The 23,538-nt window shown below is 42.6% G+C and overlaps 1 protein-coding gene across 1 annotated transcript in view; it reads left to right on the forward strand.

Annotated features, from left to right (window-relative positions):
* The first annotated feature begins 8,172 nt into the window (after positions 1 to 8,172).
* Positions 8,173 to 23,538, forward strand: part of LOC122562927 (uncharacterized) — a 90,588-nt gene continuing 75,222 nt past the window's right edge. The window contains exons 1-4 of the mRNA XM_087973389.1: positions 8,173 to 8,318; positions 9,181 to 9,271; positions 18,968 to 19,140; positions 23,179 to 23,493. Of these exons, the coding sequence (XP_087829515.1) occupies positions 19,086 to 19,140; positions 23,179 to 23,493 (370 nt within the window). The 5' untranslated portion in view covers positions 8,173 to 8,318; positions 9,181 to 9,271; positions 18,968 to 19,085. The remainder of the gene's footprint in view (positions 8,319 to 9,180; positions 9,272 to 18,967; positions 19,141 to 23,178; positions 23,494 to 23,538) is intronic.

Raw genomic sequence — 23,538 nt, forward strand, 5'->3', positions numbered from 1 at the left:
CTAATCCTTCAAACAGCAACATCATCAATATTAATGAACAGCCTCAAAGACTCAGGGATCAAACTCCAGTGAAATTGTTCATGTGTCAGTTACCAGGGTAGCAAAGAGGTGCTGTAGTTCCATGATATAAATCAGCAGCATCGGTAAGTTTTATACAAACGCCGAGGCTGACACATTCATTCAATGTCTATTTAAACTGCTCATTGGTTAAGTTTCTTGTCTAACTACGAACAACTGCAGCTCATCACATTACGTCTCTTTGACCTTTGAACAATTATTGATTTAGTTTTGAAAATGGACAAAATTGTAATGTAGCTTCAGAATACATATAAATGCTGCACTCCAGCTTTGTGTTCCATCTCACAGCTTGGATGTGTTCTGTCTTTAATCACTGTATCATCGCATGTGGCATGAGGGGATAATGGTGTCTGACTCCATCTTACTTTGTGTCACTTCAAGCATGGCATGCTGATGGAAGTATTTCACTGTGTGTAACCAAACACGTCAGTTTCAGTCCAGACCTTGAAGTGCCTGTGGCTTTGAGATATGTTTAGACCAGATGTTGCAATAAACATCTATTGATTTGTCAGTTATACAAGACCCATTCCTTGTCCTCATGTTTAAGGACCAAACATAAGTTCTGACCTTTTAGGTATACACATTTAGATGAGGCAAGAGTCCAAAACACTTTGAAAGCTCATTCAGTAACAAGTGGATATTACAGATTTAAACATCACACAATACCAGGTTATCGTCCAACAGGTTTATTTGAAGTACAAGCTTTCAGAGCACTGCTCCTTCATCAGGTAGCAAGTGGGGCAGGATCATAGGACACAGCTGATGCGATATAGAAGTTCTGGGATTTACATATTAATGAATCGAAATCTGCAACTCAATTTATAAGGTGAAAGACTTAACAGTAATCCAGGTTTGTTCAATATATCACAGCAGTTGCATGACACGATGATCTTTTGCTATAAATTCTGTGTCCTATGATCCTGCTGTTGGACTATAACCTGGTGTTGTGTGACTTCTAACTTTGTCCACCCCAGTCCAATACCAGCACCTCCATATCAAGGGTTTCACAGGACAGTGCAGTGGCTGCTGGATCCCCCAGAAAAACATTGTCCAGCGGGGGACATTGACCAGCTCAGTGACTGGAATATTCCTTTATGTTTGAAAAGGATAAGAAAAGGGATCTCAGGAATACAGTCCCACCAACCTCAGCCTTTCAAATGCTTTAATAAGGATACAGGAGCATCAATCTCCAGGCGAGGATCCAAACTCGCCTGGAGAAGTATGTTCAAGCGAGGTCACTACCACATCTCTCCAGAGAGGGGGAGTTAGAGAGAAATGAATTCAACAAAATCCATTGTTCACAACAAGCCGTGAGGTTCCATTGGTGAGGAGAGCTCTCTTGGTTGTCTGTAAGTGAGACCCAGATGAAGCTCAATATTTTCTGATGTCTCAATAGGAAGTGAATATACTTGTGCAGTCTCTTCAACAATGTCACCAACAACAAGATCATCTTCAGATCCAAGTCTGTCAGGAAAAGATGGAACAATTTCATGGACAAAATTTCATTGATTCCAAGAGAGAATCGGTGATTTAGCATAAAGGTCTACAATAATTTTCAATTTCTGATGATAATTTATCAGAATCGAAATGATGGCTGATTTTATACAGTGCTATTCTGTTACCTTCCTTACAATGTTGCTATTTATGTAATTGGAAATTCATAACAGGAAGTACCAACTTTCTGTTTGGAACGTTCCAGATTGTGGTGCTGTTTTCAGCATTAAAATTCACTGCTCCATTATTTATCTCGGCTCACGGTATTTTTTAAAGACCAATAACGATAGCTTTTTAAGCCAGGGTGTTCTGGAGAATCACTGACAGAGACATTACATTCTTGAGTAGAAAGTGAGGACTGCAGATGCTGGAGATCACAGTCGAGGGTGTAGTGCTGGAAAAGCACAGCAGGTCAAGCAGCATCCGAGGAGCAGGAGATTCGACGTTTTGGGCAAGAGCCCTTCATCAGGAATGTAGGCCAGGGGACTGAGAGATAAATGAGAGGGAGGTGGGGCTGGGGGGATGGTAGCTGAGAGTGTGATAGGTGGATGGAGGTGGGGGCCATGGTCATTGGGCAGAGAATAGGGTGGAGTGGATAGGTGGGAAGGAAGATGGACTGGTAGGACAGGTCATGAGGGTGATGCCGAGTTGGGAGATTGGATCTGGGATAAGATGGGGGAGGGGAAATGAGGAAACTGATGAAATCCACATTGATGCCGTATGTCATCTTTTCCTCCTCCATTCTCTTGTGTTATACATTGTTCCCAAACTGTTTTGGTGGAAGGCTGTCTGGTTTCAGCTGGATAAGTCTTGCCTGTTAGAAGGCACAAGGAGCATTGTGGGATGATGATATTCTGAGATCCTCACTCACTGAAGAGAGACTTCTCACACACTAGAATATTACACCAGACTGCAGAGCCTCCTGTAAATTTCCAACTATTTAACCTTATAATCCGCACGTATAACATTGGGCTGACCATGACAGGACATGTTACTGCAACTTGTTTCATTTAACCTTTATCTATTGCTCCTTTCTGTGGCTGTAAGGCACATTCAGACCAGAAATTGTTCTGTCCATCTGCTGATTTGTCAGTACTAGCTTTGTCTACACCTGACGGGAGCTGACATAAAGACTGCCTCATCGGGTATAAATACCTTTACAGGACGTACTACAGAGGATTCTTCCATTTGAACTTTATCTGTTGTTCAGGTTAGTAATAAAATACACGGTAATTTAATTTTCCCACGAAACAGCGTTAGCTTTGCTGCTTTACTTTGGTACATTATACTGCAGTGTAACAGGCTAACAGGGGCGGCATGGTGGCTCAGTGGTTAGCACTGCTGCCTCACAGCGCCAGGGACCTGGGTTTGATTCCCACCTCAGGTGACTGTCTGTGTGGAGTTTGCACATTCTCCCTGTGTCTGCTTGGGTTTCCTCTGGGTACTCTGGTTTCCTTCCACAATCCAATGATAAATTGCCCAGAGTCGGGGTAAATGTAGGGGAGAGGATCCGGGTCGGTTACTCTTCAGAGGGTCAATGCAGACTTGTTGGGCCGAAGGGCCTGTTTCCACACTGTAGAGAATCTAATCTAACAAGGGAATATGTACTTGAAATATGAAGCAGTCTTGTTTACTTCAAATGATTTTGTATTTCTTCTGTTTTACACAGTTACGTTGTCTGGGATGTGATACGCTGGGTACTCTTCACTCTCCTGGTGATTGGTTCTGTTTCAGTCACAATGTTTGTACAATTGGGGAATATTTGAATTTTCTCACAGAATAATTGTTTCTTTCTCTGTTCCTGGGCTTCGATATTTATCCAAACCAATTGTTTTATATTCTGGGGGTTCAGTGACAGTCTCCTGTGAATCTGCCCAGGGATCTCTCCCCATTCACTACAGATGGTCTGAAAAGACCCCATCTCAAGATTCAATGATCTCTGACACCAATAAACTGGATCTACATTGTCAATCCTTCACACAGCAACATCATCAATATTACTGCACAGCCTCAAATACTCAGGGAACAAAACCCAGTGAAATTGTTCATGTCTCAGTCAGCAATGTAAGAGAGAAGAACTGCAGTTACGGGATACATATCAACAGCATCAGTAAGTGTGATGTAAACAATGTTTACTTATTATCTCCACACTTGAAAATTGCAAATTATATAATGCAGGTTTTCATTGTCAGTTCTGATCTACACCAATGGTTTGTACTGTAATGGGAAAATGAGTAGGTACATAAAATACTACTGACAGCATGCAAAATCATGGCAAGACCTCTAAAAATCCCCACAAGTTAAAATAGCACTTGATTGTCTTATAATTTGCATTTTTATAACAGATGGAATTATTAAATTCAGTCCATGACTGTTGTGTCCAAATATTGGACAAATATTGGGGATAGGGTGGAGATCAGTTGTACAATGAAATATCTGTAAATACTGCCTGCAGCCATTTCCTGATATGATCTGTTTGAGCTGTCAGAGAAGAAGCAAGTCAGCATCAAGTCGAAGTGACACCCGGGAACTGTATTTGGAACTATCAGCAGCAGCTCATGTGGCTGCACTCTCACTTCTGATGGCAGCATGTTGGGGGTTCCAGTTCCCCTTCGGGGTTAAAATTCAGCTGGATCCCACTGCCCAGCAGAGAGAAGTAATGCTGTGCTGTGGCAGGTGAGACAGTGTCGATGAGGTGATAAACTGAGAACCTGTTCCCCCTTTAGGAATGGCACCATATGTAAACTATTTACAGAATAGAGGTTCTCCTGGTGTCTGAGCAAGCATTCATTCCTCAATCAGTGTTACTAAAAACAATCAGATTTTTGAGAGAATTTTTTCAATGCTGTTGGCTGCTGTAAATTAACTTCTAAATATTGCTGCATTCCAACTGTTTACTTCCTTCAACTCAGTAACTCACAGGATGGGAGGGATTTTGGGATCGCCTCAGATTCTGTAAAGTACCAAAACCCATCTGATTCATCAATGTCCTTTAGGGAAGGAAATCTGCTGCCTTTTCCAGGTCTGCTCTGCATGGGACTCCAGCAATTGGTTTGTCCTTAACTGCCCTCTTCAAATGGCCTAGAAAACCACTCAGTCAGGGGTAATTAGGAATGGGCAACAAAAGCTGTCTATTAAAGACTAAAAGATAATGAGCTAACAGGTTAATTGTTGCAGAAATTACCCACTTCAAACACACCCAAGCCATTTTGCCTGTGTATCCCTTGGAGATGGGGAACCTCATCAGTCTGCCTCATGAATCCTTATGGTTCAGTAGATGAAAAATCTTTGGTGGGTTGTGTGTCTGTGGATGAGGTTTCCCATTATTCCTGCAAGATCAGAAAACCAACCCCAAGAGGGTGGATGTGACCACCGCCAATATCAGCAAGTGACAGCCCCATGTGAAACCCGTGGTTTTAAACAAGTGGGATATCTGGGTTGTAGTTACCAGCCCAAACCCTTTAACAAACCCCAATGTAACACACCAACTCTCAGATTCAGGGAAAAAAGTAACCGGGATCGTCATTGTGTGCAACCACAGAAGATGGGAGAAATACTCAACAAATATTTTGAATATTTTACTGTGGAGAAAGACATGGAGGTTAGGGAATTCAGGGAAATGAACATTGATATCATGAAAACAGTCTACATTACAGAAAGAGGAAGTCCTGAAAATCTTAAAAGATAAATCTCCAGGACCTGATCAAATGCATCCCAGGACAGTGTGGAAATTAGGGAAGAAATTGTTGGTCCCCCCAGTGTGGGAATTACATATCTGTGAATCTGATATCAATGGTGGGTAAGTGAGAATCATAGAATGACAGATTCCGTACAGTGTGAAACAGGCCATTCGGCCCAACAATTCCACACCAACCCTCCGACGAGCATCCTACACAGAAACATTTCCCCTGTCTAACGCACCTAACCTGTATATTATTGTGTCCAATTCACATAACCTGCACATCTTTGGACTGTTGTTGCAGAGGGTTTTTAAAGATTGGATTGACATATATTTGGAGAGGCAAGAACTAATTAGGGATAGAGCGTGGGAAGTCGTGCATCACAAACTTGGTTCCATTTTTTTCAGGATTTAAGCAAAAAGCTTGATGAGGGGGAACAGTAATTGTTGTCTCCATGGACTTTTGTAACAAGGTTCCACATTCAGGAGTAATTTGTAAAGTTAGATCACATGGGATTCAGGGTGTGCTTGTGAATTTAATACAAAATTACCTTGATGGCAGGAGACAGAGGGTGTGGAGGGTCATTTTTTTGGACTGGAGGCCTGTGACCAGTGGTGCTCTGCAGGGATCGGTGTAAATTATATAAACAATATGGATGACAATTTAGATGGCATGGTTCGTAAGTTTATGAATGACACCAAAATTGGTGGTATCGTTGACAGTGACAAAAGTTATCTATGATTACAAAGGGATCTTGATCAATTGGGTCAATGCGCTGAGGATTGGCAGATGGAGTTTATTTTGTTCAATGTCGGGTATAGCCTTTTGGTAAAACAAAACAGGACAGGAGTTACACAATTAAAAGTACAGCCTGGGGTAGTGCTGTCAAACAGAGAGACCCTGGGGATCTTTGACATTTGCATCACAGGTAGAGAGGGTGGTTAAGAAGGTATTTAGCGTGCTTACTATCATTGCTCAGACCAATGAGTGTTGGAGTTGGAACATCATGTTGAGCTTGTACAGAATGATGGTGAGGTCACTTTTGGTTTCGTGTGTACAGTTCGAGTCACCCTGCTTCAGGAAGGTTATTATTAAATTGAAGAGGTTTCAGAAAAGATTTCCTAAGATGTTGCTGTGACTGGAGGGTTTGAGTGATAAGGATAGGCTGGGACGTTTTCCCCTGGAGCAGAGGAGGTTGGGAGGTGACTTTATCGAGGTTTATAAAATCATGAGGGGTCTAGATAAGGTGTTTAGCAAAGGTTTCTTTCACTAGGCTGGGAGAGTTCAAAGTGAGGGGTCATGTTTTCTCGGTGAGAGGAGACAGATCTGAAAGGAATCTGAGGGACAATATTTTCACGCAGAGAGTGTTTTATATGTGGAATGAAATGCCAGAGGACATGGGAAATGAAGGGGCAGTTGCAACATCAAAAAGACATTTGGATTGTACATGAATAAGAAAGATTTGGAGGGATATGCGCCAAATTCAAGCAAGTGGGACTGGTTTATTTTGAGAAACCTGTTTGACACAGACGTACGAAACCGAAGGGTCTATTTCTGTGCCATATGTGCCTATGACACTGAATAGGATAGTGAAGGGCAAAGTGTTGGAGGTTTTTGGCTTTACAATTACAGTCAGTTTTGAAACAAATGTTTATTTCCCAAAGAAGCCGTCTCTGTTCCTGGACTTCAATTTTAATCCCAACCAAATGTCTCATGTTCTGGGAGTTCAGTGACAGTCTCCTGTGAGTCTGTCCAAGGATCTCTCCCCATTCACTACACATGGTCTGAGAAAACCCTATCTTAAGATTCAAAGATCTCTGACACCAATAAACCGGATCTACATTGTCAATCCTTCACACGGCAACATCATCAATATTACTGTACAGCCTCAATTACTCAGGGAACAAAACCCAGTGAAATGGTTTGTGTCTGAGTTCCCAGTGTAGCAGAGAGAGGCTGTAGTTCCATGATATAAATCAGCAGCATCGGTAAGTCTTATACAAACACTGAGGCTGACACATTCATTCAATGTTTATTCAAACTGCTCATTGGTTAAGTTTCTTTCATACTGACAAATAACTGTACCTCATCACATTATGTCTCTATGATATTTGAACAAATTTGAACAAGGTGTTAACTTATTTATGAGAATGGACAAGATTGTAATAAAGCTTCAGAAAATGCATGCGTGCTTCACTCCAGCTTTGTGTTACATCTCACAGCTTGTGTGTGTTATACCTTTAATAGATAAAGTCATCACTGTATCGTAGCATGTGACCTGAGGGGATAATGGTGTCAGACTTCATCTTAGTCAGGGTCACATCAGGCATGACATGTTAATGGATGGGTGTTACTGTTTGTAATTGAATACCTCAGTTTCAGCCCAGATCCTGAAGTGTCTGTGACTGTGAGATATGTTTCGCCAGATGCTGGTATAAATATCTGTTGATTTGTCAGTACTACAAAATCCACGCCTTGTTCTCATGTAACAGGAGCTAACGTAAAGATTGCATCATTGGGTCTAAATACAATAGTGGAGGCAAAAGTCACAGTGGAAGCTCACCCAGCAATCACAGGATATTACAGGGCAGAGCAGGGGCTGCTGGATCCCCCAGAAATACATTGTCCAGCGGGAGCAGTGACCAGCTCATTGTTTGGAACTTTCTTTTATGTTTGACAATGAGGAGAAAGGGGAATATAGTCCCACCCAACCTCAGGCTTTCAAATGCTTTAATAAAAATACAGTAGCATCAATGTCTGGGCAAGGAACAAAATACAAATTACATGCAAACTAGGTCACTACCACATCTCTCCAGGCAGGGGGAGTTAGAGACAAACGAATTCAACAAAATCCTTTATTCACAACGAGTCCTGAGGTTCCATTGGTGAAGAGTGCTCTCTTGGTTGTCTGTAACTGAGACTCAGATGAAGCTGAATATTACCTTATGTCTCAATAGGAAGGGAATATACTTGTGACAAATCCTCAACAAAATCATCAACAACATTCAAAACAATATCACCAACAGCAACAGGAACATCGGCAGGACCCAAGTCTGTCAGGAAAAGGTAGAACAATTTCATTGTCAATGTTTCCATTAGCATTGATTCCAGTGAGAATAAGTGACTTAGCATAGGCTTGCAATAAGTTTCAATTTGAGGTGATAACTTATCAGAATGTCAATGGTCACTGATTTCATGCAATGTCATTATGTGCGCTTCCTTACTGGTGAGCTGAAGGCAAGCTTTTCTGAGTGTTTTAACTTTAGGTTTAATTAGCAAAGGGGTTCAATTTCCACATCGTAACATTTACAATGTTGTTATTTACGTTATTGGACATTCATAACAGGAAATGCCCTATCCCAGGTTAAATGCTTCATTATTCATCTAAGCTCATGGTGTTGTATATGTCAAAGAAGTGACAGATTTTGTTGAGTCAGAGCGTCTGGTGTATCATTGCTAGGGACATTACATTCTCTCACATTTTCTCCTCCTCCGTTTTCTCATGTTAAACATTATTCCCAAACTGAGCAGGTGGGAGGCTGTCTGGTTCCAGCTGGTTAAGCCTTGCCTGTTAGAAGGTGCAGGAGCAGTGTGGGATGATGATATTCTGAGTTCCTCACTCACTGAAGAGACATCTCACCCACTGGAATATTACACCAGACTGCAGTGCTCCTGCAAATATCCATCCACATCTAATAATCCTCATTGATAACAAGATGCTGAGCATGACAGGACGTGGAACTGAAACTTGTTGCATTTGGCCTTCATACATTGTTCAAGTCAATCAAAAATTAAACTGTAAATTAATTTTAGCTGTGCTGCTTTATTTTGCTACAATATACTGCAGTGTGAACAGTGGATAAATGTTTAAAACATCAAGCTGTCTTGTTTCCTTCAAATGATTTTGTATTTCTTCTGTTTTACACAGTTACGTTGCCTGGGATGGGATACGCTGGGTACTCTTCACTCTCCTGGTGATTTGTTCTGTTTCAGTCACAATGTTTACATGAAAACATTAGGTGAGCATCATGGCCTTTACACGAATGATTTTGAGCACTCTAAGTTCCCCATCAATGAGGTGGCCCTGGGTGGAGGGGTTTCGAAGCAGGAGACACAGTTTGAAAAGAATGGGTTGACCATTTGTGACTGAGATGAGCAGGAATTTCTTCACTCAGAGGGTGTTGGTTTGTTGGAATTCTCTGCTCCAGAGAGCTCTGGAGGGACCAGCCTTGAGTATATTCAAAACAGAGATCGATAATGTTCTGGGTAATAAAGATATGGAGGGACATGGGGTGGTAGTGCAAGTAAAATGATATTCAGGTGGAAGATCTGCTCTGATGCAGGTGAATGCTGAGGGACCCTCGAGGGGCTGAATGGCCTACTCTGTTCCTGCCTCATCTCTCTCCATGGTGGCCTCATGCTGTTAAATGCTGTCATTGAACCAGCCTCCACCATTTCGTATGACAGATCGTTTCACACACATGCCCATCCTTTGTGTGAAAAAGTTACTCCTCAGGTCATTTTGAAATAATTTCTCTCTCACCTTCAACCCGTGCCCTCTAGTTTTGGACAACCCCATTGAGGAAAAATACCTTGGCTGTTCACCCTGCCCATTCCCTTGTTTAAATCTCATTGGATAACATAGTCATGTGTCCTAATCTGGAATGAAGACAATGTAAATATAAGTGAGTTAGTGTGTAATAGTTTGATTGGATGGAACCTTGTTATCTGTTAAAATAATAAAATACATTTGTTGTTATTCAAACAAATTGATTTATTCAACATTTGATGGGATGTACAGCTCCCGTGCATACATTAATAAATATGTAAACAAAGAAACCTGAGTCTGATCGAAAGAGGAAATACAGCATCAAATCCCCCTTTCTGGGACTCTCATACAACATAGGAGGCGCCAGAGAGCAAAAGGAAATGACATATTCCCAGATCACTGTCATATTGTCCCTCACGTAGAGTTATAGAGTCATAGTGATGTACAGCACGGAAACAGACCCTTCGGTCCAACTCGTCCATGCCAACCGGATATTGAGTCCAATCTAGTCCTACCTGCCAGAACTTGGCCCATATCCCTCCAAACTCTTCCTATTCATATACCTATCCAGGTACCTTTTAAATGTTGTAATTGTACCAGCCTCCACCACTTCCTCTGGCAGTTCATTCCAAACACGCACCAGCCTCTGCATAAAAAGTTGCCCCTTAGGTCTACTTTATACTTTCCACTCTCACACAAAATCTATGCCCTCTAGTTCTGGACTCCCCCACACCAATGAAAAGGCCATGTCTATATATCCTATCCATGCCCCTAATGATCTTGTAAACCTCTATAACGTCACCCCTCAGCCCCCGAAGATCCAGGGAAAACAGCCCCAGCCTGTTCAGCCTCTCCCTGTAGCTCAGATCCTCCAACTCTGGCAACATCCTTGTAAATCCTTTCTGAACCCTTTCAAGTTTCACAACATCTTTCCGAGAGGAAGGAGACCAGAATTGCATGCAATATTCCAACAGTGGCCTAACCAAAATCCTGTACAGCCGCAACATGACCTCTTAACTCCTGTACTCAATACTCTGACCAATAAAGGAAAGCATACCAAACGCCTTCTTCACTATCCTATCTATCTGTGACTCCACTTTTAAGGAGCTATGAACCTGCACTCCATTGCCTCTTTGTTCAGTAACACTCCCAAGGGCCTTACCATTAAGGTGTATAGGTCCTGCTAAGGTTTGCTTTCCCAAAATGCAGCACCTCACATTTATCTAACTTGAACTCCATCTGCCACTTCTCAGCCCATTGGCCCATCTGATCAAGATCCCATTGTGATCTGAGGTAAGCTTCTTCGCTGTCCACTACACCTCCAATTTTGGTGTCATCTGAAAATTATGAACTATACCTCTTAGGCTCACATCCAAATCATTGAGCTAAATGATGAAAAGTAGTTGATCCAGCTCCAATCCTTGTGGAACTCCCATGGTCACAGACCTCCAGTCTGAAAAACAACACTCTACCACCATCCTCTGTCTTCGACCTTTGACCTATTTCTGTATTCAAATGGCTAGTTCTCCCTGTATTCCATGAGAGCTAACCTTGCTAATCAGTATCCCATGGGGGACGTTGTTGAATGCCTTACTGAAGTCCATATAGATCACATCTACCTCTCTACCCTAATCAAACGTCTTTGTTACTTCCTCAAAAATCTCAATCAAGTTTGTGAGATATGATTTCATACGCACAAAGCCATGTTGATGATCCCTTGCCTTTCCAAATACATGTAAATCCTGTCCCTCAGGACTCCCTCCAACAAATTGCCCACCACCGACATCAGGCTTACTGGTCTATAGTTCCCTGGCTTGTCCTTACCACCCTTCTTAAACAGTGGCACCATGTTAGCCAACCTCCAGATACAAATATCTCAGTAAGAGGCCCAGCAATCACTTCCCTGGCTTCCCACAGAGTTCTGGGGAATAAATGATCAGGTCCTGGGGATTTATTCACTTTTAGGCGTTGACTGCCAGCACTTCCTTTTCTGTAATATGGACATTTTTCAAGATGTCACCATTTGTTTCCCTACATTCTACATCTTCCATATCCTTTTGCACAGTAAATACAAATGCAAAATATCATTTAGAATCTCTCCCATCTCCTGCAGCTCCACACAGTGGACTGGTGACATAGTGGTTAGCACTGCTGCCTCACAGCACTAGAGACCCAAGTTCAATTCCCACCTCAGGCGACTGACTGTGTGGAGTTTGCACATTCTCCCCGTATTTGTGTGGGTTTCCTCCGGGTGCTCCGGTTTACTCCCACAGTCCAAAAATGTGCAGGCTCGGTGAATTGGCCGTCGTGTTAGGTGTAGGGGAATGGGTCTGGGTGGGTTGCGCTTCAGCACGTCGGTGTGGACTTGTTGGGCCGAAGAGCCTGTTTCCACACTGCAAGTAATCTAATCTAAACAAAGGGAGCCTTGCTGATCTTTGAGGGGCCCTATTCTAGGGTGTAGGTTTGCTCGCTGAGCTGTAGGTTTGATATCCAGACGTTTCATTACCTGGCGAGGTAACATCATCAATGGCGACCTCCAAGTGAAGCGAAGCTGTTGTCTCCTGCTTTCTATTTATATCTTTCTCCTAGATGGGGTTCCTGGGGTTTGTGGTGATGTCATTTCCTGTTCGTTTTCTGAGGGGTCCCTATTCTCTCCCGACTTACACTTTTGTCCTTAAACTATTTGTAAAAACTATTTGAATTCTCCTTATTTCTATTTGCCAGAGCTATCTCATGTCCCCTTTTTGCCCTCCTGATTTCTCTGTTCAGTATACTCCTACTGTTTTATACTCTTCTCAGGATTCACTCGAACTATCCTGTCTTTACCTGACATATGCTTCGTTCTTTTTCTTAACCAAACCCTCAATTTCTTTAGTCATCCAGCATTCACTACACCTACCAGCCTTTCCTTTCTCCAATATAGAACTTCAATTTTTAGATCTGGTCTATCCTTTTCCATCACTATTTTAAAACTAATAGAATTACGGTTGCTGGCCCCAAAGTGTTCCCCCACTGACACCTCAGTCACCTGTCCTGCCTGATTTCCCAAGAGTAGGTCAGGTTTTGCACCTTCTCCAGTAGGTATATCCACATACTGAATCAGCAATTTTTCTTGTACACATTTAACAAATTCCTCTCCATCTAAACCCTTAACACTATGGCAGTCCCAGTCTATGTTTGGAGAATTAAAATCCCCTACCATAACCACTCTATTATTCTTACAGATAACTGAGATCTCCTTGCAAGTTTGTTTCTCAATTTCCCACCGACTATTAGGGGGTCAATAATATAATCCCAACAGGTGATCATCCCTTTCTTATTTCTCAGTTCCACCCAAATAACTTCTCAGGATGTGTTTCTGGGAACAACCTCCTTCAGTACAGCTGTATCCTTTATCAAAACGTCACTCCCCCTCCTCTCTTGCCTCCTTTTCTGTCTTTTCTGTAACACTTGCATCCTGGAATATTAAGCTGCCAGTCCTGTCCATCCCTGAGATGCATTTCTGTACTTGCTCTGATATTTTAGTCCACTGTTCCTAACCATGCCCTGAGTTCCTCTGCCTTCCCTGTTAGGCCTCTTGCATTGAAATAAATTGTGGAGGGTTAGGGCCAATAAGGGCTATGCAAGTCTGAAAGACATGGCTCTGATGGGAAATTAGGGACAAAATGGGAGGAAGAAGGATCATTCTGCATCACAGGTAGAGTCTGCTGTTAATTCACAGAAACACCTCACTCCCGGTGTCTGCAACACATGGAGCACCTTATCGAAGCTACTAATAGTTCTGAAGTATGGTCTACAGACCCAAAACAGTAATTCTGCTTTTGCTCCACAGACATTGCCAGACCTGCTGTGTTTCTCCAGCTATTTCTGCTTTTCTCACAAAAACACTCAGTTGACACTTCACCTATCCTGACCCAGTCACTGTACAATAACTGGGCGGCACGGTGGCACAGTGGTTAGCACTGCTGCCTCGCAGCGCCAGAGATCCGGGTTCAATTCCCGCCTCAGGCGACTGACTGTGTGGAGTTTGCACATTCTCCCCGTGTCTGTGTGGGTTTCCTCCGGGTGCTCCGGTTTCCTCCCACAGGCCAAAGATGTGCAGGTCAGGTGAATTGGCCATGCTAAATTGCCTGTAGTGTTAGGTAAGGGGTAAATGTAGGGGTATGGGTGGTTTGCGCTTCGGCGGGGCGGTGTGGACTTGTTGGGCCGAAGGGCCTGTTTCCACACTGTAAAGTAATCTAATCTAATCTAAAAACTGTGTAAAATGACTGACACCCAATTGCAGAGTTGGGGTGGAGTCATTTATTCATATTTTGGATGGGGAGGGTAAGGGAGGGTGTTAGAATAAAATTCTATGAATTTGAAACCTATTCGGGGCAATTGCATCCACCATGCATCCACTGATTCAGTCCTATCACTGGCATCAACTCACACTTCAACAACAGGTCACTCATTGTCCACAAATAAACATTAATAGTGATGGCCTCAAGCAATCATTGACCACAACGCTTTTCATCCTCAGGGTCTTGTTAACGAGATGAATGTAATCAGATAAGTTTGTTTTAAAGTGCCACTTGGGTTTGCTATTTCTGTAATGCACTGCATGGCTATGAGTGGAAGACAGCAATTCTCAGTTACAATAGTCATACACTGAATTGTCAGTCTGTGAGGGGATAGTCTGCAATGTGCAAGTCTCCTTGGTGGTGTCGATGACATTTGAATGAGGATACACACTTGGGGCATCATAATGGAGATATGATATGGACAACATTTCCCCTGAATTTTCACACTCTCCTCCTCTCACTCACGCAGATCATCCCTATGTCTCTCTCCCCCACTCTCCCCCTGCTACACACAAACACACACACATATATATAAGTCTATGGAGTGAACTGCATTTGCAAATTTGTATTTGTAGATAATTTCTATTTGTTCAGCAAGCACATAGTCTATTGGCAGTGAGTTAATGTGACATTTTATAAAATTCTACATTCAAAACAAAACCTCATTGGACACACACTCTCACCTCATCCCTGTAATACAGTGTCTGAGCTGAGATGTCACATTTTTATTCACTGATAAAACCTTAAGATATATCGGGGTAGTGACTTGAGAGAAATTCTGGGATTTACATATTAATCAATCGAAACCTCCATCCTCATTCTACGTGATTACAGACTTCACAGCAATCTCGGTTTCTCTAACACATTGCATTCGTTGTGTGTCCCTTTGATCTTTTACTTATCGATGCTGTATCCTTTGTATCCTGCCCCACTGACTCCCTGACAAAGGAGTAGTGGTCTGAAAGCTTGTATTTTCAAATGAACCTGTTGGACTATAACCTGGTGTTGTGTGACTTTCAGCTTTGTCCACCCCAGTCCAACAGCAGCGCCTCCATATCCTGAATCTTCTTGCCAGTGGCTCATATCCAGCAGACAGTGAGTGCTGAGCCTGAGTCTGAATGGCAGTTGTTCACCTCTCCAAGGAGACAGCTAGACATACAGCTCAGGATTGATAGTGATGGTTGATGCCTCCATCCCCATTGGTCCAGTTTAAGGACTGTCTCTGACATACCAACCTGCTGTGATTGTGCTTGTCTCTGCATTTTCACAACTTCAATAAAATTATACCTGACAACTCTGAAGAATGAAGCCATTGCCTTTATCCCAGCACAATCACCTTTCCTTTGCCACTGAGTCCATCCATCTCCCTGTCCAACAGAGCTCTCATCCATGATGTTGTTAGTTTCACACTCAATGATTCCAACACCATACTATCCGGCTTTGAATCTTCCAACTTACACTCATCCATCTCTCTGCTCCAGCTTTACATCTTTAAAGGTGCTATGTGAATGCAACTTGCCATATTCGCAAACACACTGACAAGGCAAGGCTTTGAAAGAAATGAATGTCCTTCTCAGCTCATTGTATTTAAAAAGCTGCAAATCCACCTATCATTCTGAAACAATGTGAACTTTTATCCCAAACATTACAATCTAAATTAACGTCAATGGAATTCAATAATTTTAAAATTTTATTAAATTAAATTTTAAATCTGGTAAAATAGTTTTCCTCCCAAAATTGCTTTATTTCTAAAAATGTTTCTGTCTGCAGCATGGTGCATGTGAATGGCTCATTGTAAATGAACACATATTCAGTTTGGGCCCATTCCATTAAAACCTCAAACAGGTTCATGGTCAATGAGGAATGTAACTGAGAATTATAGAATCCCTACAGTGCAGAAAGAGGCCATTTGGCCCATCTGGTCTGCATCAGCCATCTGAAGAGCATCCCACCAGACCCAGAACCCTACTCTGTTCCCATAGCCACACACTTCCCATGGCTAACCCACTGAGACTGTACATCCCTGGACACTATGGGCAATTCAGCATGACCATTCTGCCGAACCTGCACATTGGTAGAAAATGGAAAAAAACTGTAGCACCTGGAGTAAACCCAAACAGACAGAGGAAATCGGGCAAAATACACACAGACAGTCACCCAAGGTTTGAACTGAACCCAGGTCATTGGGACTGTGAGGCAGCAGTGCTAACCACTGAGACACTGTGCTGTCCATTTTTGACAAGTTGAGGTGCAAAAAACCAAGTTTCCACACTTGTTGCATGTTTTGATGTTCATTGTGTTTTCACACTATAAGAAAAATGTGTGAATATTGTCAAGGGGGTTGTGTGAAAAATAGCCCTGGGTGTACAATGATACTCAGTGTCAGTTACTTTTGTCTGCAAATTGGAGAGAGAGCTGCCCTGGTACAGCACTTGCTGGAGGCTAATGTTGTGGGTCCTGGTCCATTTGAAGGACATTGTTGGATGTGGATGGAACAAACAGTGGACAGATGTATCGGGGTCCGGCCTGAGGGGGATGTAGGTTATGAATCACAAAGAGGACAGGTGAAAGGGGAGAGAAGCTTTATCGATTAATCTACAGGGGAGATTCCAAAGGACCAGAAGAAGAGTTATCAATTAAACTGTGCTATAAACTGTTCCTAATGTTCCTTCAGCACTGAGCATTTTATATTGTCGAGGAACTCTATGACAAATAGCTCAGGAGTCCAGGAATATGTCACTAATGTTACACGAGGGACATTACACAACTCTTCCAAAGGCTTTCGAAAACCTTGCTAGACACTTCGGATTGGCCTCCTCTGTCACTGGTAAAACCCCAGAGCCTGTGGGGAAAGCCCATTGTGAAACCACAACCCATACCTGCAGACACTGTAACACCCTCCTGGCACCCATTGCCTACAGATCAGTAAACAGGGAGAACTGTGTCACCTGTAGCAATATGTCTGCAGCCACGTTTGCGCAGCCACTGACGGAAATGTTCAGTGGAGAGGCTTTCTGGAAAGGCAGGGAGGGGGCAGTTTTCTTAGAGCCCACATCAGTGTTAATCAACAGGATATTGTGGGTGGCACACTTTGGGTCATTCAAGACTGTACTGAGAGTTTTCAGACCCAGCCCTTTGATCACAATCTCTGGAAGGAAACCTCCTGGGACAGGCTCATGTCCATGTTGTGGGTGGATCACTGCACCATTCCAGAGCAAATGGGACATCCATCCGAATGGGGGAGGGGCTTTGTGGCAGCTCCAGGTCCTGCAATTGTTTGTCTCAGAAGAACGGTCTTTTAAAAACTGCTGAGTGCCCGTCTATCAGGATATGGCTTTGACACTGAGCAAGTCACTTTACAGGATCCCTGACAATTTGATCAAATGTTTCCAAGTGTTCTCCAGGAGTTTACCCAACGTGTTGTTTCTGTTTCCCTGACAGAGCATTGTGATGGTCCTTGTTGGTTCAGTCTCTGGGTGATGACTCCAGTGACTCTCCTTCCATATTAAGGGTTAAGGTGGGGGCACTGCCTTCAGCATTGGGGCTGGGGATGAGCACGGTTGGTGAAGGGTGTCAGCCCCTTCGATCTTCTCAAAGGTGAAACCCAGTATGGTTCACCAGACTCACTCATCATCAACCATGTCCTGGTGAATACAAAGCCCCATGTCAGTTGGTTCACCAGAGGGATCCTCACCTTGGAACAGGTCCAACCATTTCCAGTCTATGCAGACTGTTTGAACTGTCATGTCTGTTCCATTTTAGGAACCACAGCAGTTAATTTGTGACAGCAAGCTTCTGCAAAGAACAATCTGATAACAACCAGATCGTGATGTTGGTGAGACTTATGGACCAGGAGATGAGGCAACTCCACGACTGTCCTTTGAAATAATGTAATGTAGTTAGTTGCCAGGAAATGAGGGTTTAGAAATAAAAATAGACTGGAAAGTCTGTGGCCTTTTTCACTGGAGTGGAGAAGGCTGAGTGGTGACCTTTTTGAGGTTGATAAGATCATGAGCAGCACCGAAAAGATCTTATTCCTCGGGTGTCTGTTCAAAACCTGGGTGCATGTTTTTAAGGTGAGAAGAGGGGCAATTTTTTAGGAGAAAGTGAGGCAAATGTTTTGCACAGAGAGTGGTTCGTGTGTGGAATAAATTATTATAACGTATCCGATGTCTTCAATGTTGAATACAGACTGAAAACTGGAGTGGTCATAAGCCCTCAGAACAAAACATCTTGAGTTTGCTTTTATTTCTTTTATTTTCGATGTGCAGTTCATTAAATATTGTTTTGTGAGGAACTAGAGCTCAGTCCCAGTTACTCAATCACAATTCACTTCCCCCTGAACTTTCTCTCTGTCGGTTGAGTTTCTGTTTCTGCCTGAATTCGGCCCACTATCTTGTTTACTTGGATCTTGTGGAAATGGAACAGAGGGTGTCCTTCTCCTGCACATCTGGGAGTTCAGATCCTGACACAATAATTATTCAGCACAAATGCCAGGAGGAATATTCTGCAAGCAGACAAAATATTCAAAACAATTCTACTCTTAGCTGCATGATTAATATTTGCAAAATAAATCTTTATTTGCAAAAAAAGTGTTTGTTGAAATTTTATAACATGGGAGAATATGTCAGTTGTCATTCAACTGAGATTTCAGTATAAATACTGAGGTGGTATCAATATTATCCTCAACATTTGATGTTTTAACTGTCTTGATTTCAGAATATTCTATTCTTTCATTGGAAATTAATTCAGTTTTTCTGTTAAACACAACTGATCGAAAAAAATGTCTTCACGGTGAACATTTACCCTCTGGCTTACTGTAGTTTCAGAAGCTGGCTTCGTATATCCTGTTCCTCATTTAACTTCTTGTAGACATTGCGTTACACACTTATTTAAATGTGAGAAACAAGAGCTGTGGGATTGACATCAAGAACTGAACTGATGTTTGAGAATAAAACGATGTGGATTTTGATTCTCCTCATTTGTTCCATTCCCGGTGAGTGACTATTTGAGTCATATATTCAGATAATCAATGTTTGTTGAAGTCCACTGTGTGGTTTATACAGTAGAAATGTTTAAACATTTGAAGATACATAATCGGATAAAGTGAGAGCTTGTGACACAATGGGTAACATTGTTATTGCTGTGATAAATGCTGAGAGTTTGATTCTCACTCCAGCACATTTTGCAAAAGCATGTGTATTCTCACAAAGTCGAACATGTTCATTACCAATCTGCAAATCCATCTAACATGCCCAGTGAATGGAACATGACTGTGTGAGGTTCCAGGTCAGCCTTGTCCAATGCAGAGTGACACCCCTCACATTACAGCAACTGGCTTTGGGCGAGTGACAAGCTGTAGAAAACAGACACAGCATGGACTTTGTCTGCTCCATGTGTCTCTAAATATGGAAGTCTTGGAAGTTTAAAGGAACAAATATAAAAGTACCTGAACAACACCACAAATATATCTTTTACTGAACATATTGTAATCCCATGTGACAGAGTTCCCAAATACTTGAGAGCAGCTTTATTAATTCTGAATTAAATAAAAATGGACCAAATAATGTTTCCTTTTAGTGAAAAAAGCAGCACAATTATTTAAATTTTTTCAATGTTTTTAATGTTGAATATACACTGAAAACTGGCGTTGTAATAAGCCCTCAAGGGAAACACCGTGAGTTGATTAAATATTGTTTTGTGAGGCTCAGTCGCAAAGTAGATTGTTGGTGTATATTTCTTTTCACAGAAAAAGCCTTTTACCCTTCAATCGTTAACGTGAATCAAGTCGCTGACTCTCTTTCAATCCAACTGATTTACGCATTACAATGTAACACTAAAACTGTTGTTCATCATGCAGTCTCTCCATTTATGAGCAAGAAATTGTCAAACACTCAAGATTAAAATTCCCAGTGTCGCATTACTCTAGGCTACAATTCCGAGAATTCTGTTACATGAAAACTTCCTGAAACATTTTGTGGCTCGAGCCCACCAAATTCATGTAGAATACTTCACGGGCAGAAACCTGAAACATGAATCTCTCTGTTTTCACAACTCTCTTTCATTCAAGGCTTCCGTTTTCCAATGAGGTCTCTTTCTCCTGACTTTCGTCAGCTTTACATATTCATGAACTCAATGCCGTTCTCTTCTCCTCTCCACCTTAGATTTCAATTCCATTCTGTCATTTTACTCAAGAATTGTTCTCCACAAAAAGGGTGGTTCTCCCAACAAGATTGTTGGTCTGGTATTTATTGAAGTAAAGTCTCCCCAGTCATCAACAGGCTGTTCCTCTTCCACACCAGGAAACAACATGGCAGCAATTTAAGCACTATCTCATGAAACATCTCTCTGGTACACTCAGTAAATTATTTATGTTATTTTACACTCCGTACACTGACAACAATGTGTGATTACAAACCATCCTGCCTTTACTGCCCTCAAGGTCCTGCACATTGATCTCTCTCTCCCCTCATGAACCATCCCTTGCTGTACTCCAATTCTCTTCCTCTCCCACTTGAGGACTCTCATCATCTTGCCTGGGTCACCTGTTGTATCTACACGTTGAGCCCTGAAAATGCAGTCCCTGAGCCCACCATGAGTCTGCACACACCCCCTCTCCTCCCTGGATTAAACCCTCCTTCTCAGGTCGGAGTAAGGATCCATCAGCACATGTACCCTCCTTCACACTGATCCCCAGCCGACTCCAATCCAAGCCTGAGACTCAGGCTGCTCTCCGGGGGGGTGGGGGGGGACAACATTTTGATGATGTCACATACGGTGGAATTAGAGCCCACAGCGGGCAGCACAAATCCAATTTCAAGATTGTCCCAAAGCTTGACCAGTGGGGTAAGAAAATATCCCGACTGTTTCAATCATTCATAGAGTCATAGAGTCATCGAAATGTACAGCAAGGAAACAGACCCTTCAGTCCAACCCGTCCATACTGACCAGATATCCCAACCCAATCTAGTCCCACCTGTCAGCGCCCGGCCCATATCCCTCCAAACCCTTCGTATTCATATACCCATCCAAATGCCTCTTAAATGTTGCAATTGTACCAGCCTCCACCACATCCTCTGGCAGCTCATTCCATACACCCACCACTCTCTATGTAAAATGTTGCCCCTTAGGTCCCTTTTATATCTTTCCCCTCTCACCATAAAACTATGCCCTCTAGTTCTGGACTCCCCAAAACCAGGGAAAAGACTTTGTCTATTTATCCGATCCATGCTCCTCAGAATTTTGTAAACCTCTATAAGTTCACCCCTCAGCCTCCGCCGCTCAAGGGAAAACAGCCCCAGCCTGTTCAGCCTCTCCCTGTAGCTCAGATTCTCCAACCCTGACAACATCCTTGTAAATCTATTTGGAACACTTTCAAGTTTCACAACATCTTTCCGATAGGGAGGAGACCAGAATTGCACACAATACTGCAACAGTGGCCTAACCAATATCCTGTACAGCCGCAACATGACCTTCCAACTCCTGTACTCAATACTCTGACCAATAAAGGAAAGCATACCAAACGCCTTCTTCACTATCCTATCTACCTGCGACTCCACTTTCAAGGAGCTATGAACCTGCATTCCAAGATCTCTTTGTTCAGCAACACTCCCGAGGACCTTATCATTACGTGTATAAGTCCTACTAAGATTTGCTTTCCCAAAATGCAGCACCTCGCATTTATCTGAATTAAACTCCTCTGCCACTTATCAGCTCATTGGCCCATCTGGTCCAGATCCAGTTGTAATCTGAGGTAACCCTCTTCACTGTCCACTACACCTCCAATTTTGGTGTCGTCTGCAAACTTACTAACTGTACCTCTTATGCTCGCATGCAAATCATTTATGTAAATTACAAAAAGTAGAGGGCCCAGCCCAGCACCGATCCTTGTGGCACTCCACTGGTCACAGGCCTCCAGTATGAAAAACAACCCTCCACGACCACCCTCTGTCTTCTACCTTCGAGCCAGTTCTGTATCCAAATGGCTAGTTCTCCCTGTATTCCATGAGATCTAACCTTGCTAATCAGTCTCCCATGGGGAACCTTGTCGAAAGCCTTACTGAAGTCGATATAGATCACATCCACTGCTCTGCCCTCGTCAATCTTATTTGTTACTTCTTCAAAAAACTCAATCAAGTTTGTGAGACATGATTTCCCACGCACAAAGCCATGTTGACTATCCCTAATGAGTCCTTTCCTTTCCAAATACATGTATATCCTGTCCCTCACGATTCCCTCCAACAACTTGCCCACCACCGACATCAGGCTCACTGGTCAACAGTTCTCTGGCTTGTCCTTACCACCCTTCTTAAACAGTGGCACCACGTTTGCCAACCTATAATCAAGAAAGTATCCACTGTTACTTTCCTCATTCCTGAAGAAGGGCTTATGCCCGAAACGTCGATTCTCCTGTTCCCTGGATGCTGCCTGACCCGCTGCGCTGTTCCAGCAACACATTTTCAGCAAAGAATCCACTGTACCCACTACTGCAGCCTTTCGCTTGGACAGACTTAAAACAACAATTAACTGATCTGATTCTGTGCTGTGAACTTCGCCCAAAAGTTCCTCCAAGATTAGTTGTGAATTTCACTGTTTGTTAATTTTCCCAGATACACTCCGATGTCCAGCGATACACGAATTCAAACAGCAAAGGCAGTAACTGTGCAGGTTTTCTCTCTCTCTCTCTCTCCTGCAGTGTCCTCACCATGTGCTTCCTTTGTCTGCTCTTCTCCCTTTTAAACTGCTGTTGTTTTGACTTTTTTTTTCCAAAGTTCCAAAACAATGCAACAGCATATAAAACAGTAATTGCTGCTCCTGGAATTCGAGGAAATCACCTCCAACACCTAAAATACCTCAAAAAAAGGAGCAGCTCTTACACGCAGAAATTTTTCCCATCCTGGGAATTTAGAACAGCCTGAGGCTGTGACAACGGATTGCCTTCATCATGAACTCGATGGAATGTACCTGATTAAAATGTATCTGTTTATACTAAGCAATTCATTCCAGTCAAATTTATCAATTCGTTTCTCCTCAGTTTCAGGTGCTTTATGGGCAGAGAAAGATGTAACGGGAATTTTGAGAAGAGCGATCACAATATCTTGTCACTACGAAGCACGGAGGTACCAATCACACATGAAATATTGGTGTCACGGATGGATTCGTCAGTGTACAGTTATAGCAACGAGAAATTGGCAAAATGGGAGAATATCAATCACTGATAACAAAACACAAGGAATATTTCTTGTCACAATGAAGAACCTTCAATGGGGAGATGCTGGACGATACAGCTGTGGGATCGAGACTCCTGACCATGACCCAATGTTTAATGTAAACCTGCACATCTCTGAAGGTAAATGTTTCATTGATCCTTCAAAAAATATACTCTCTGCTGATA

Source organism: Chiloscyllium plagiosum, unplaced genomic scaffold (assembly GCF_037043375.1).
Source record: "Chiloscyllium plagiosum isolate Xiang-an unplaced genomic scaffold, Cpla_swu_hap1 HiC_scaffold_26, whole genome shotgun sequence".
NCBI classification, from domain to species: domain Eukaryota; kingdom Metazoa; phylum Chordata; class Chondrichthyes; order Orectolobiformes; family Hemiscylliidae; genus Chiloscyllium; species Chiloscyllium plagiosum.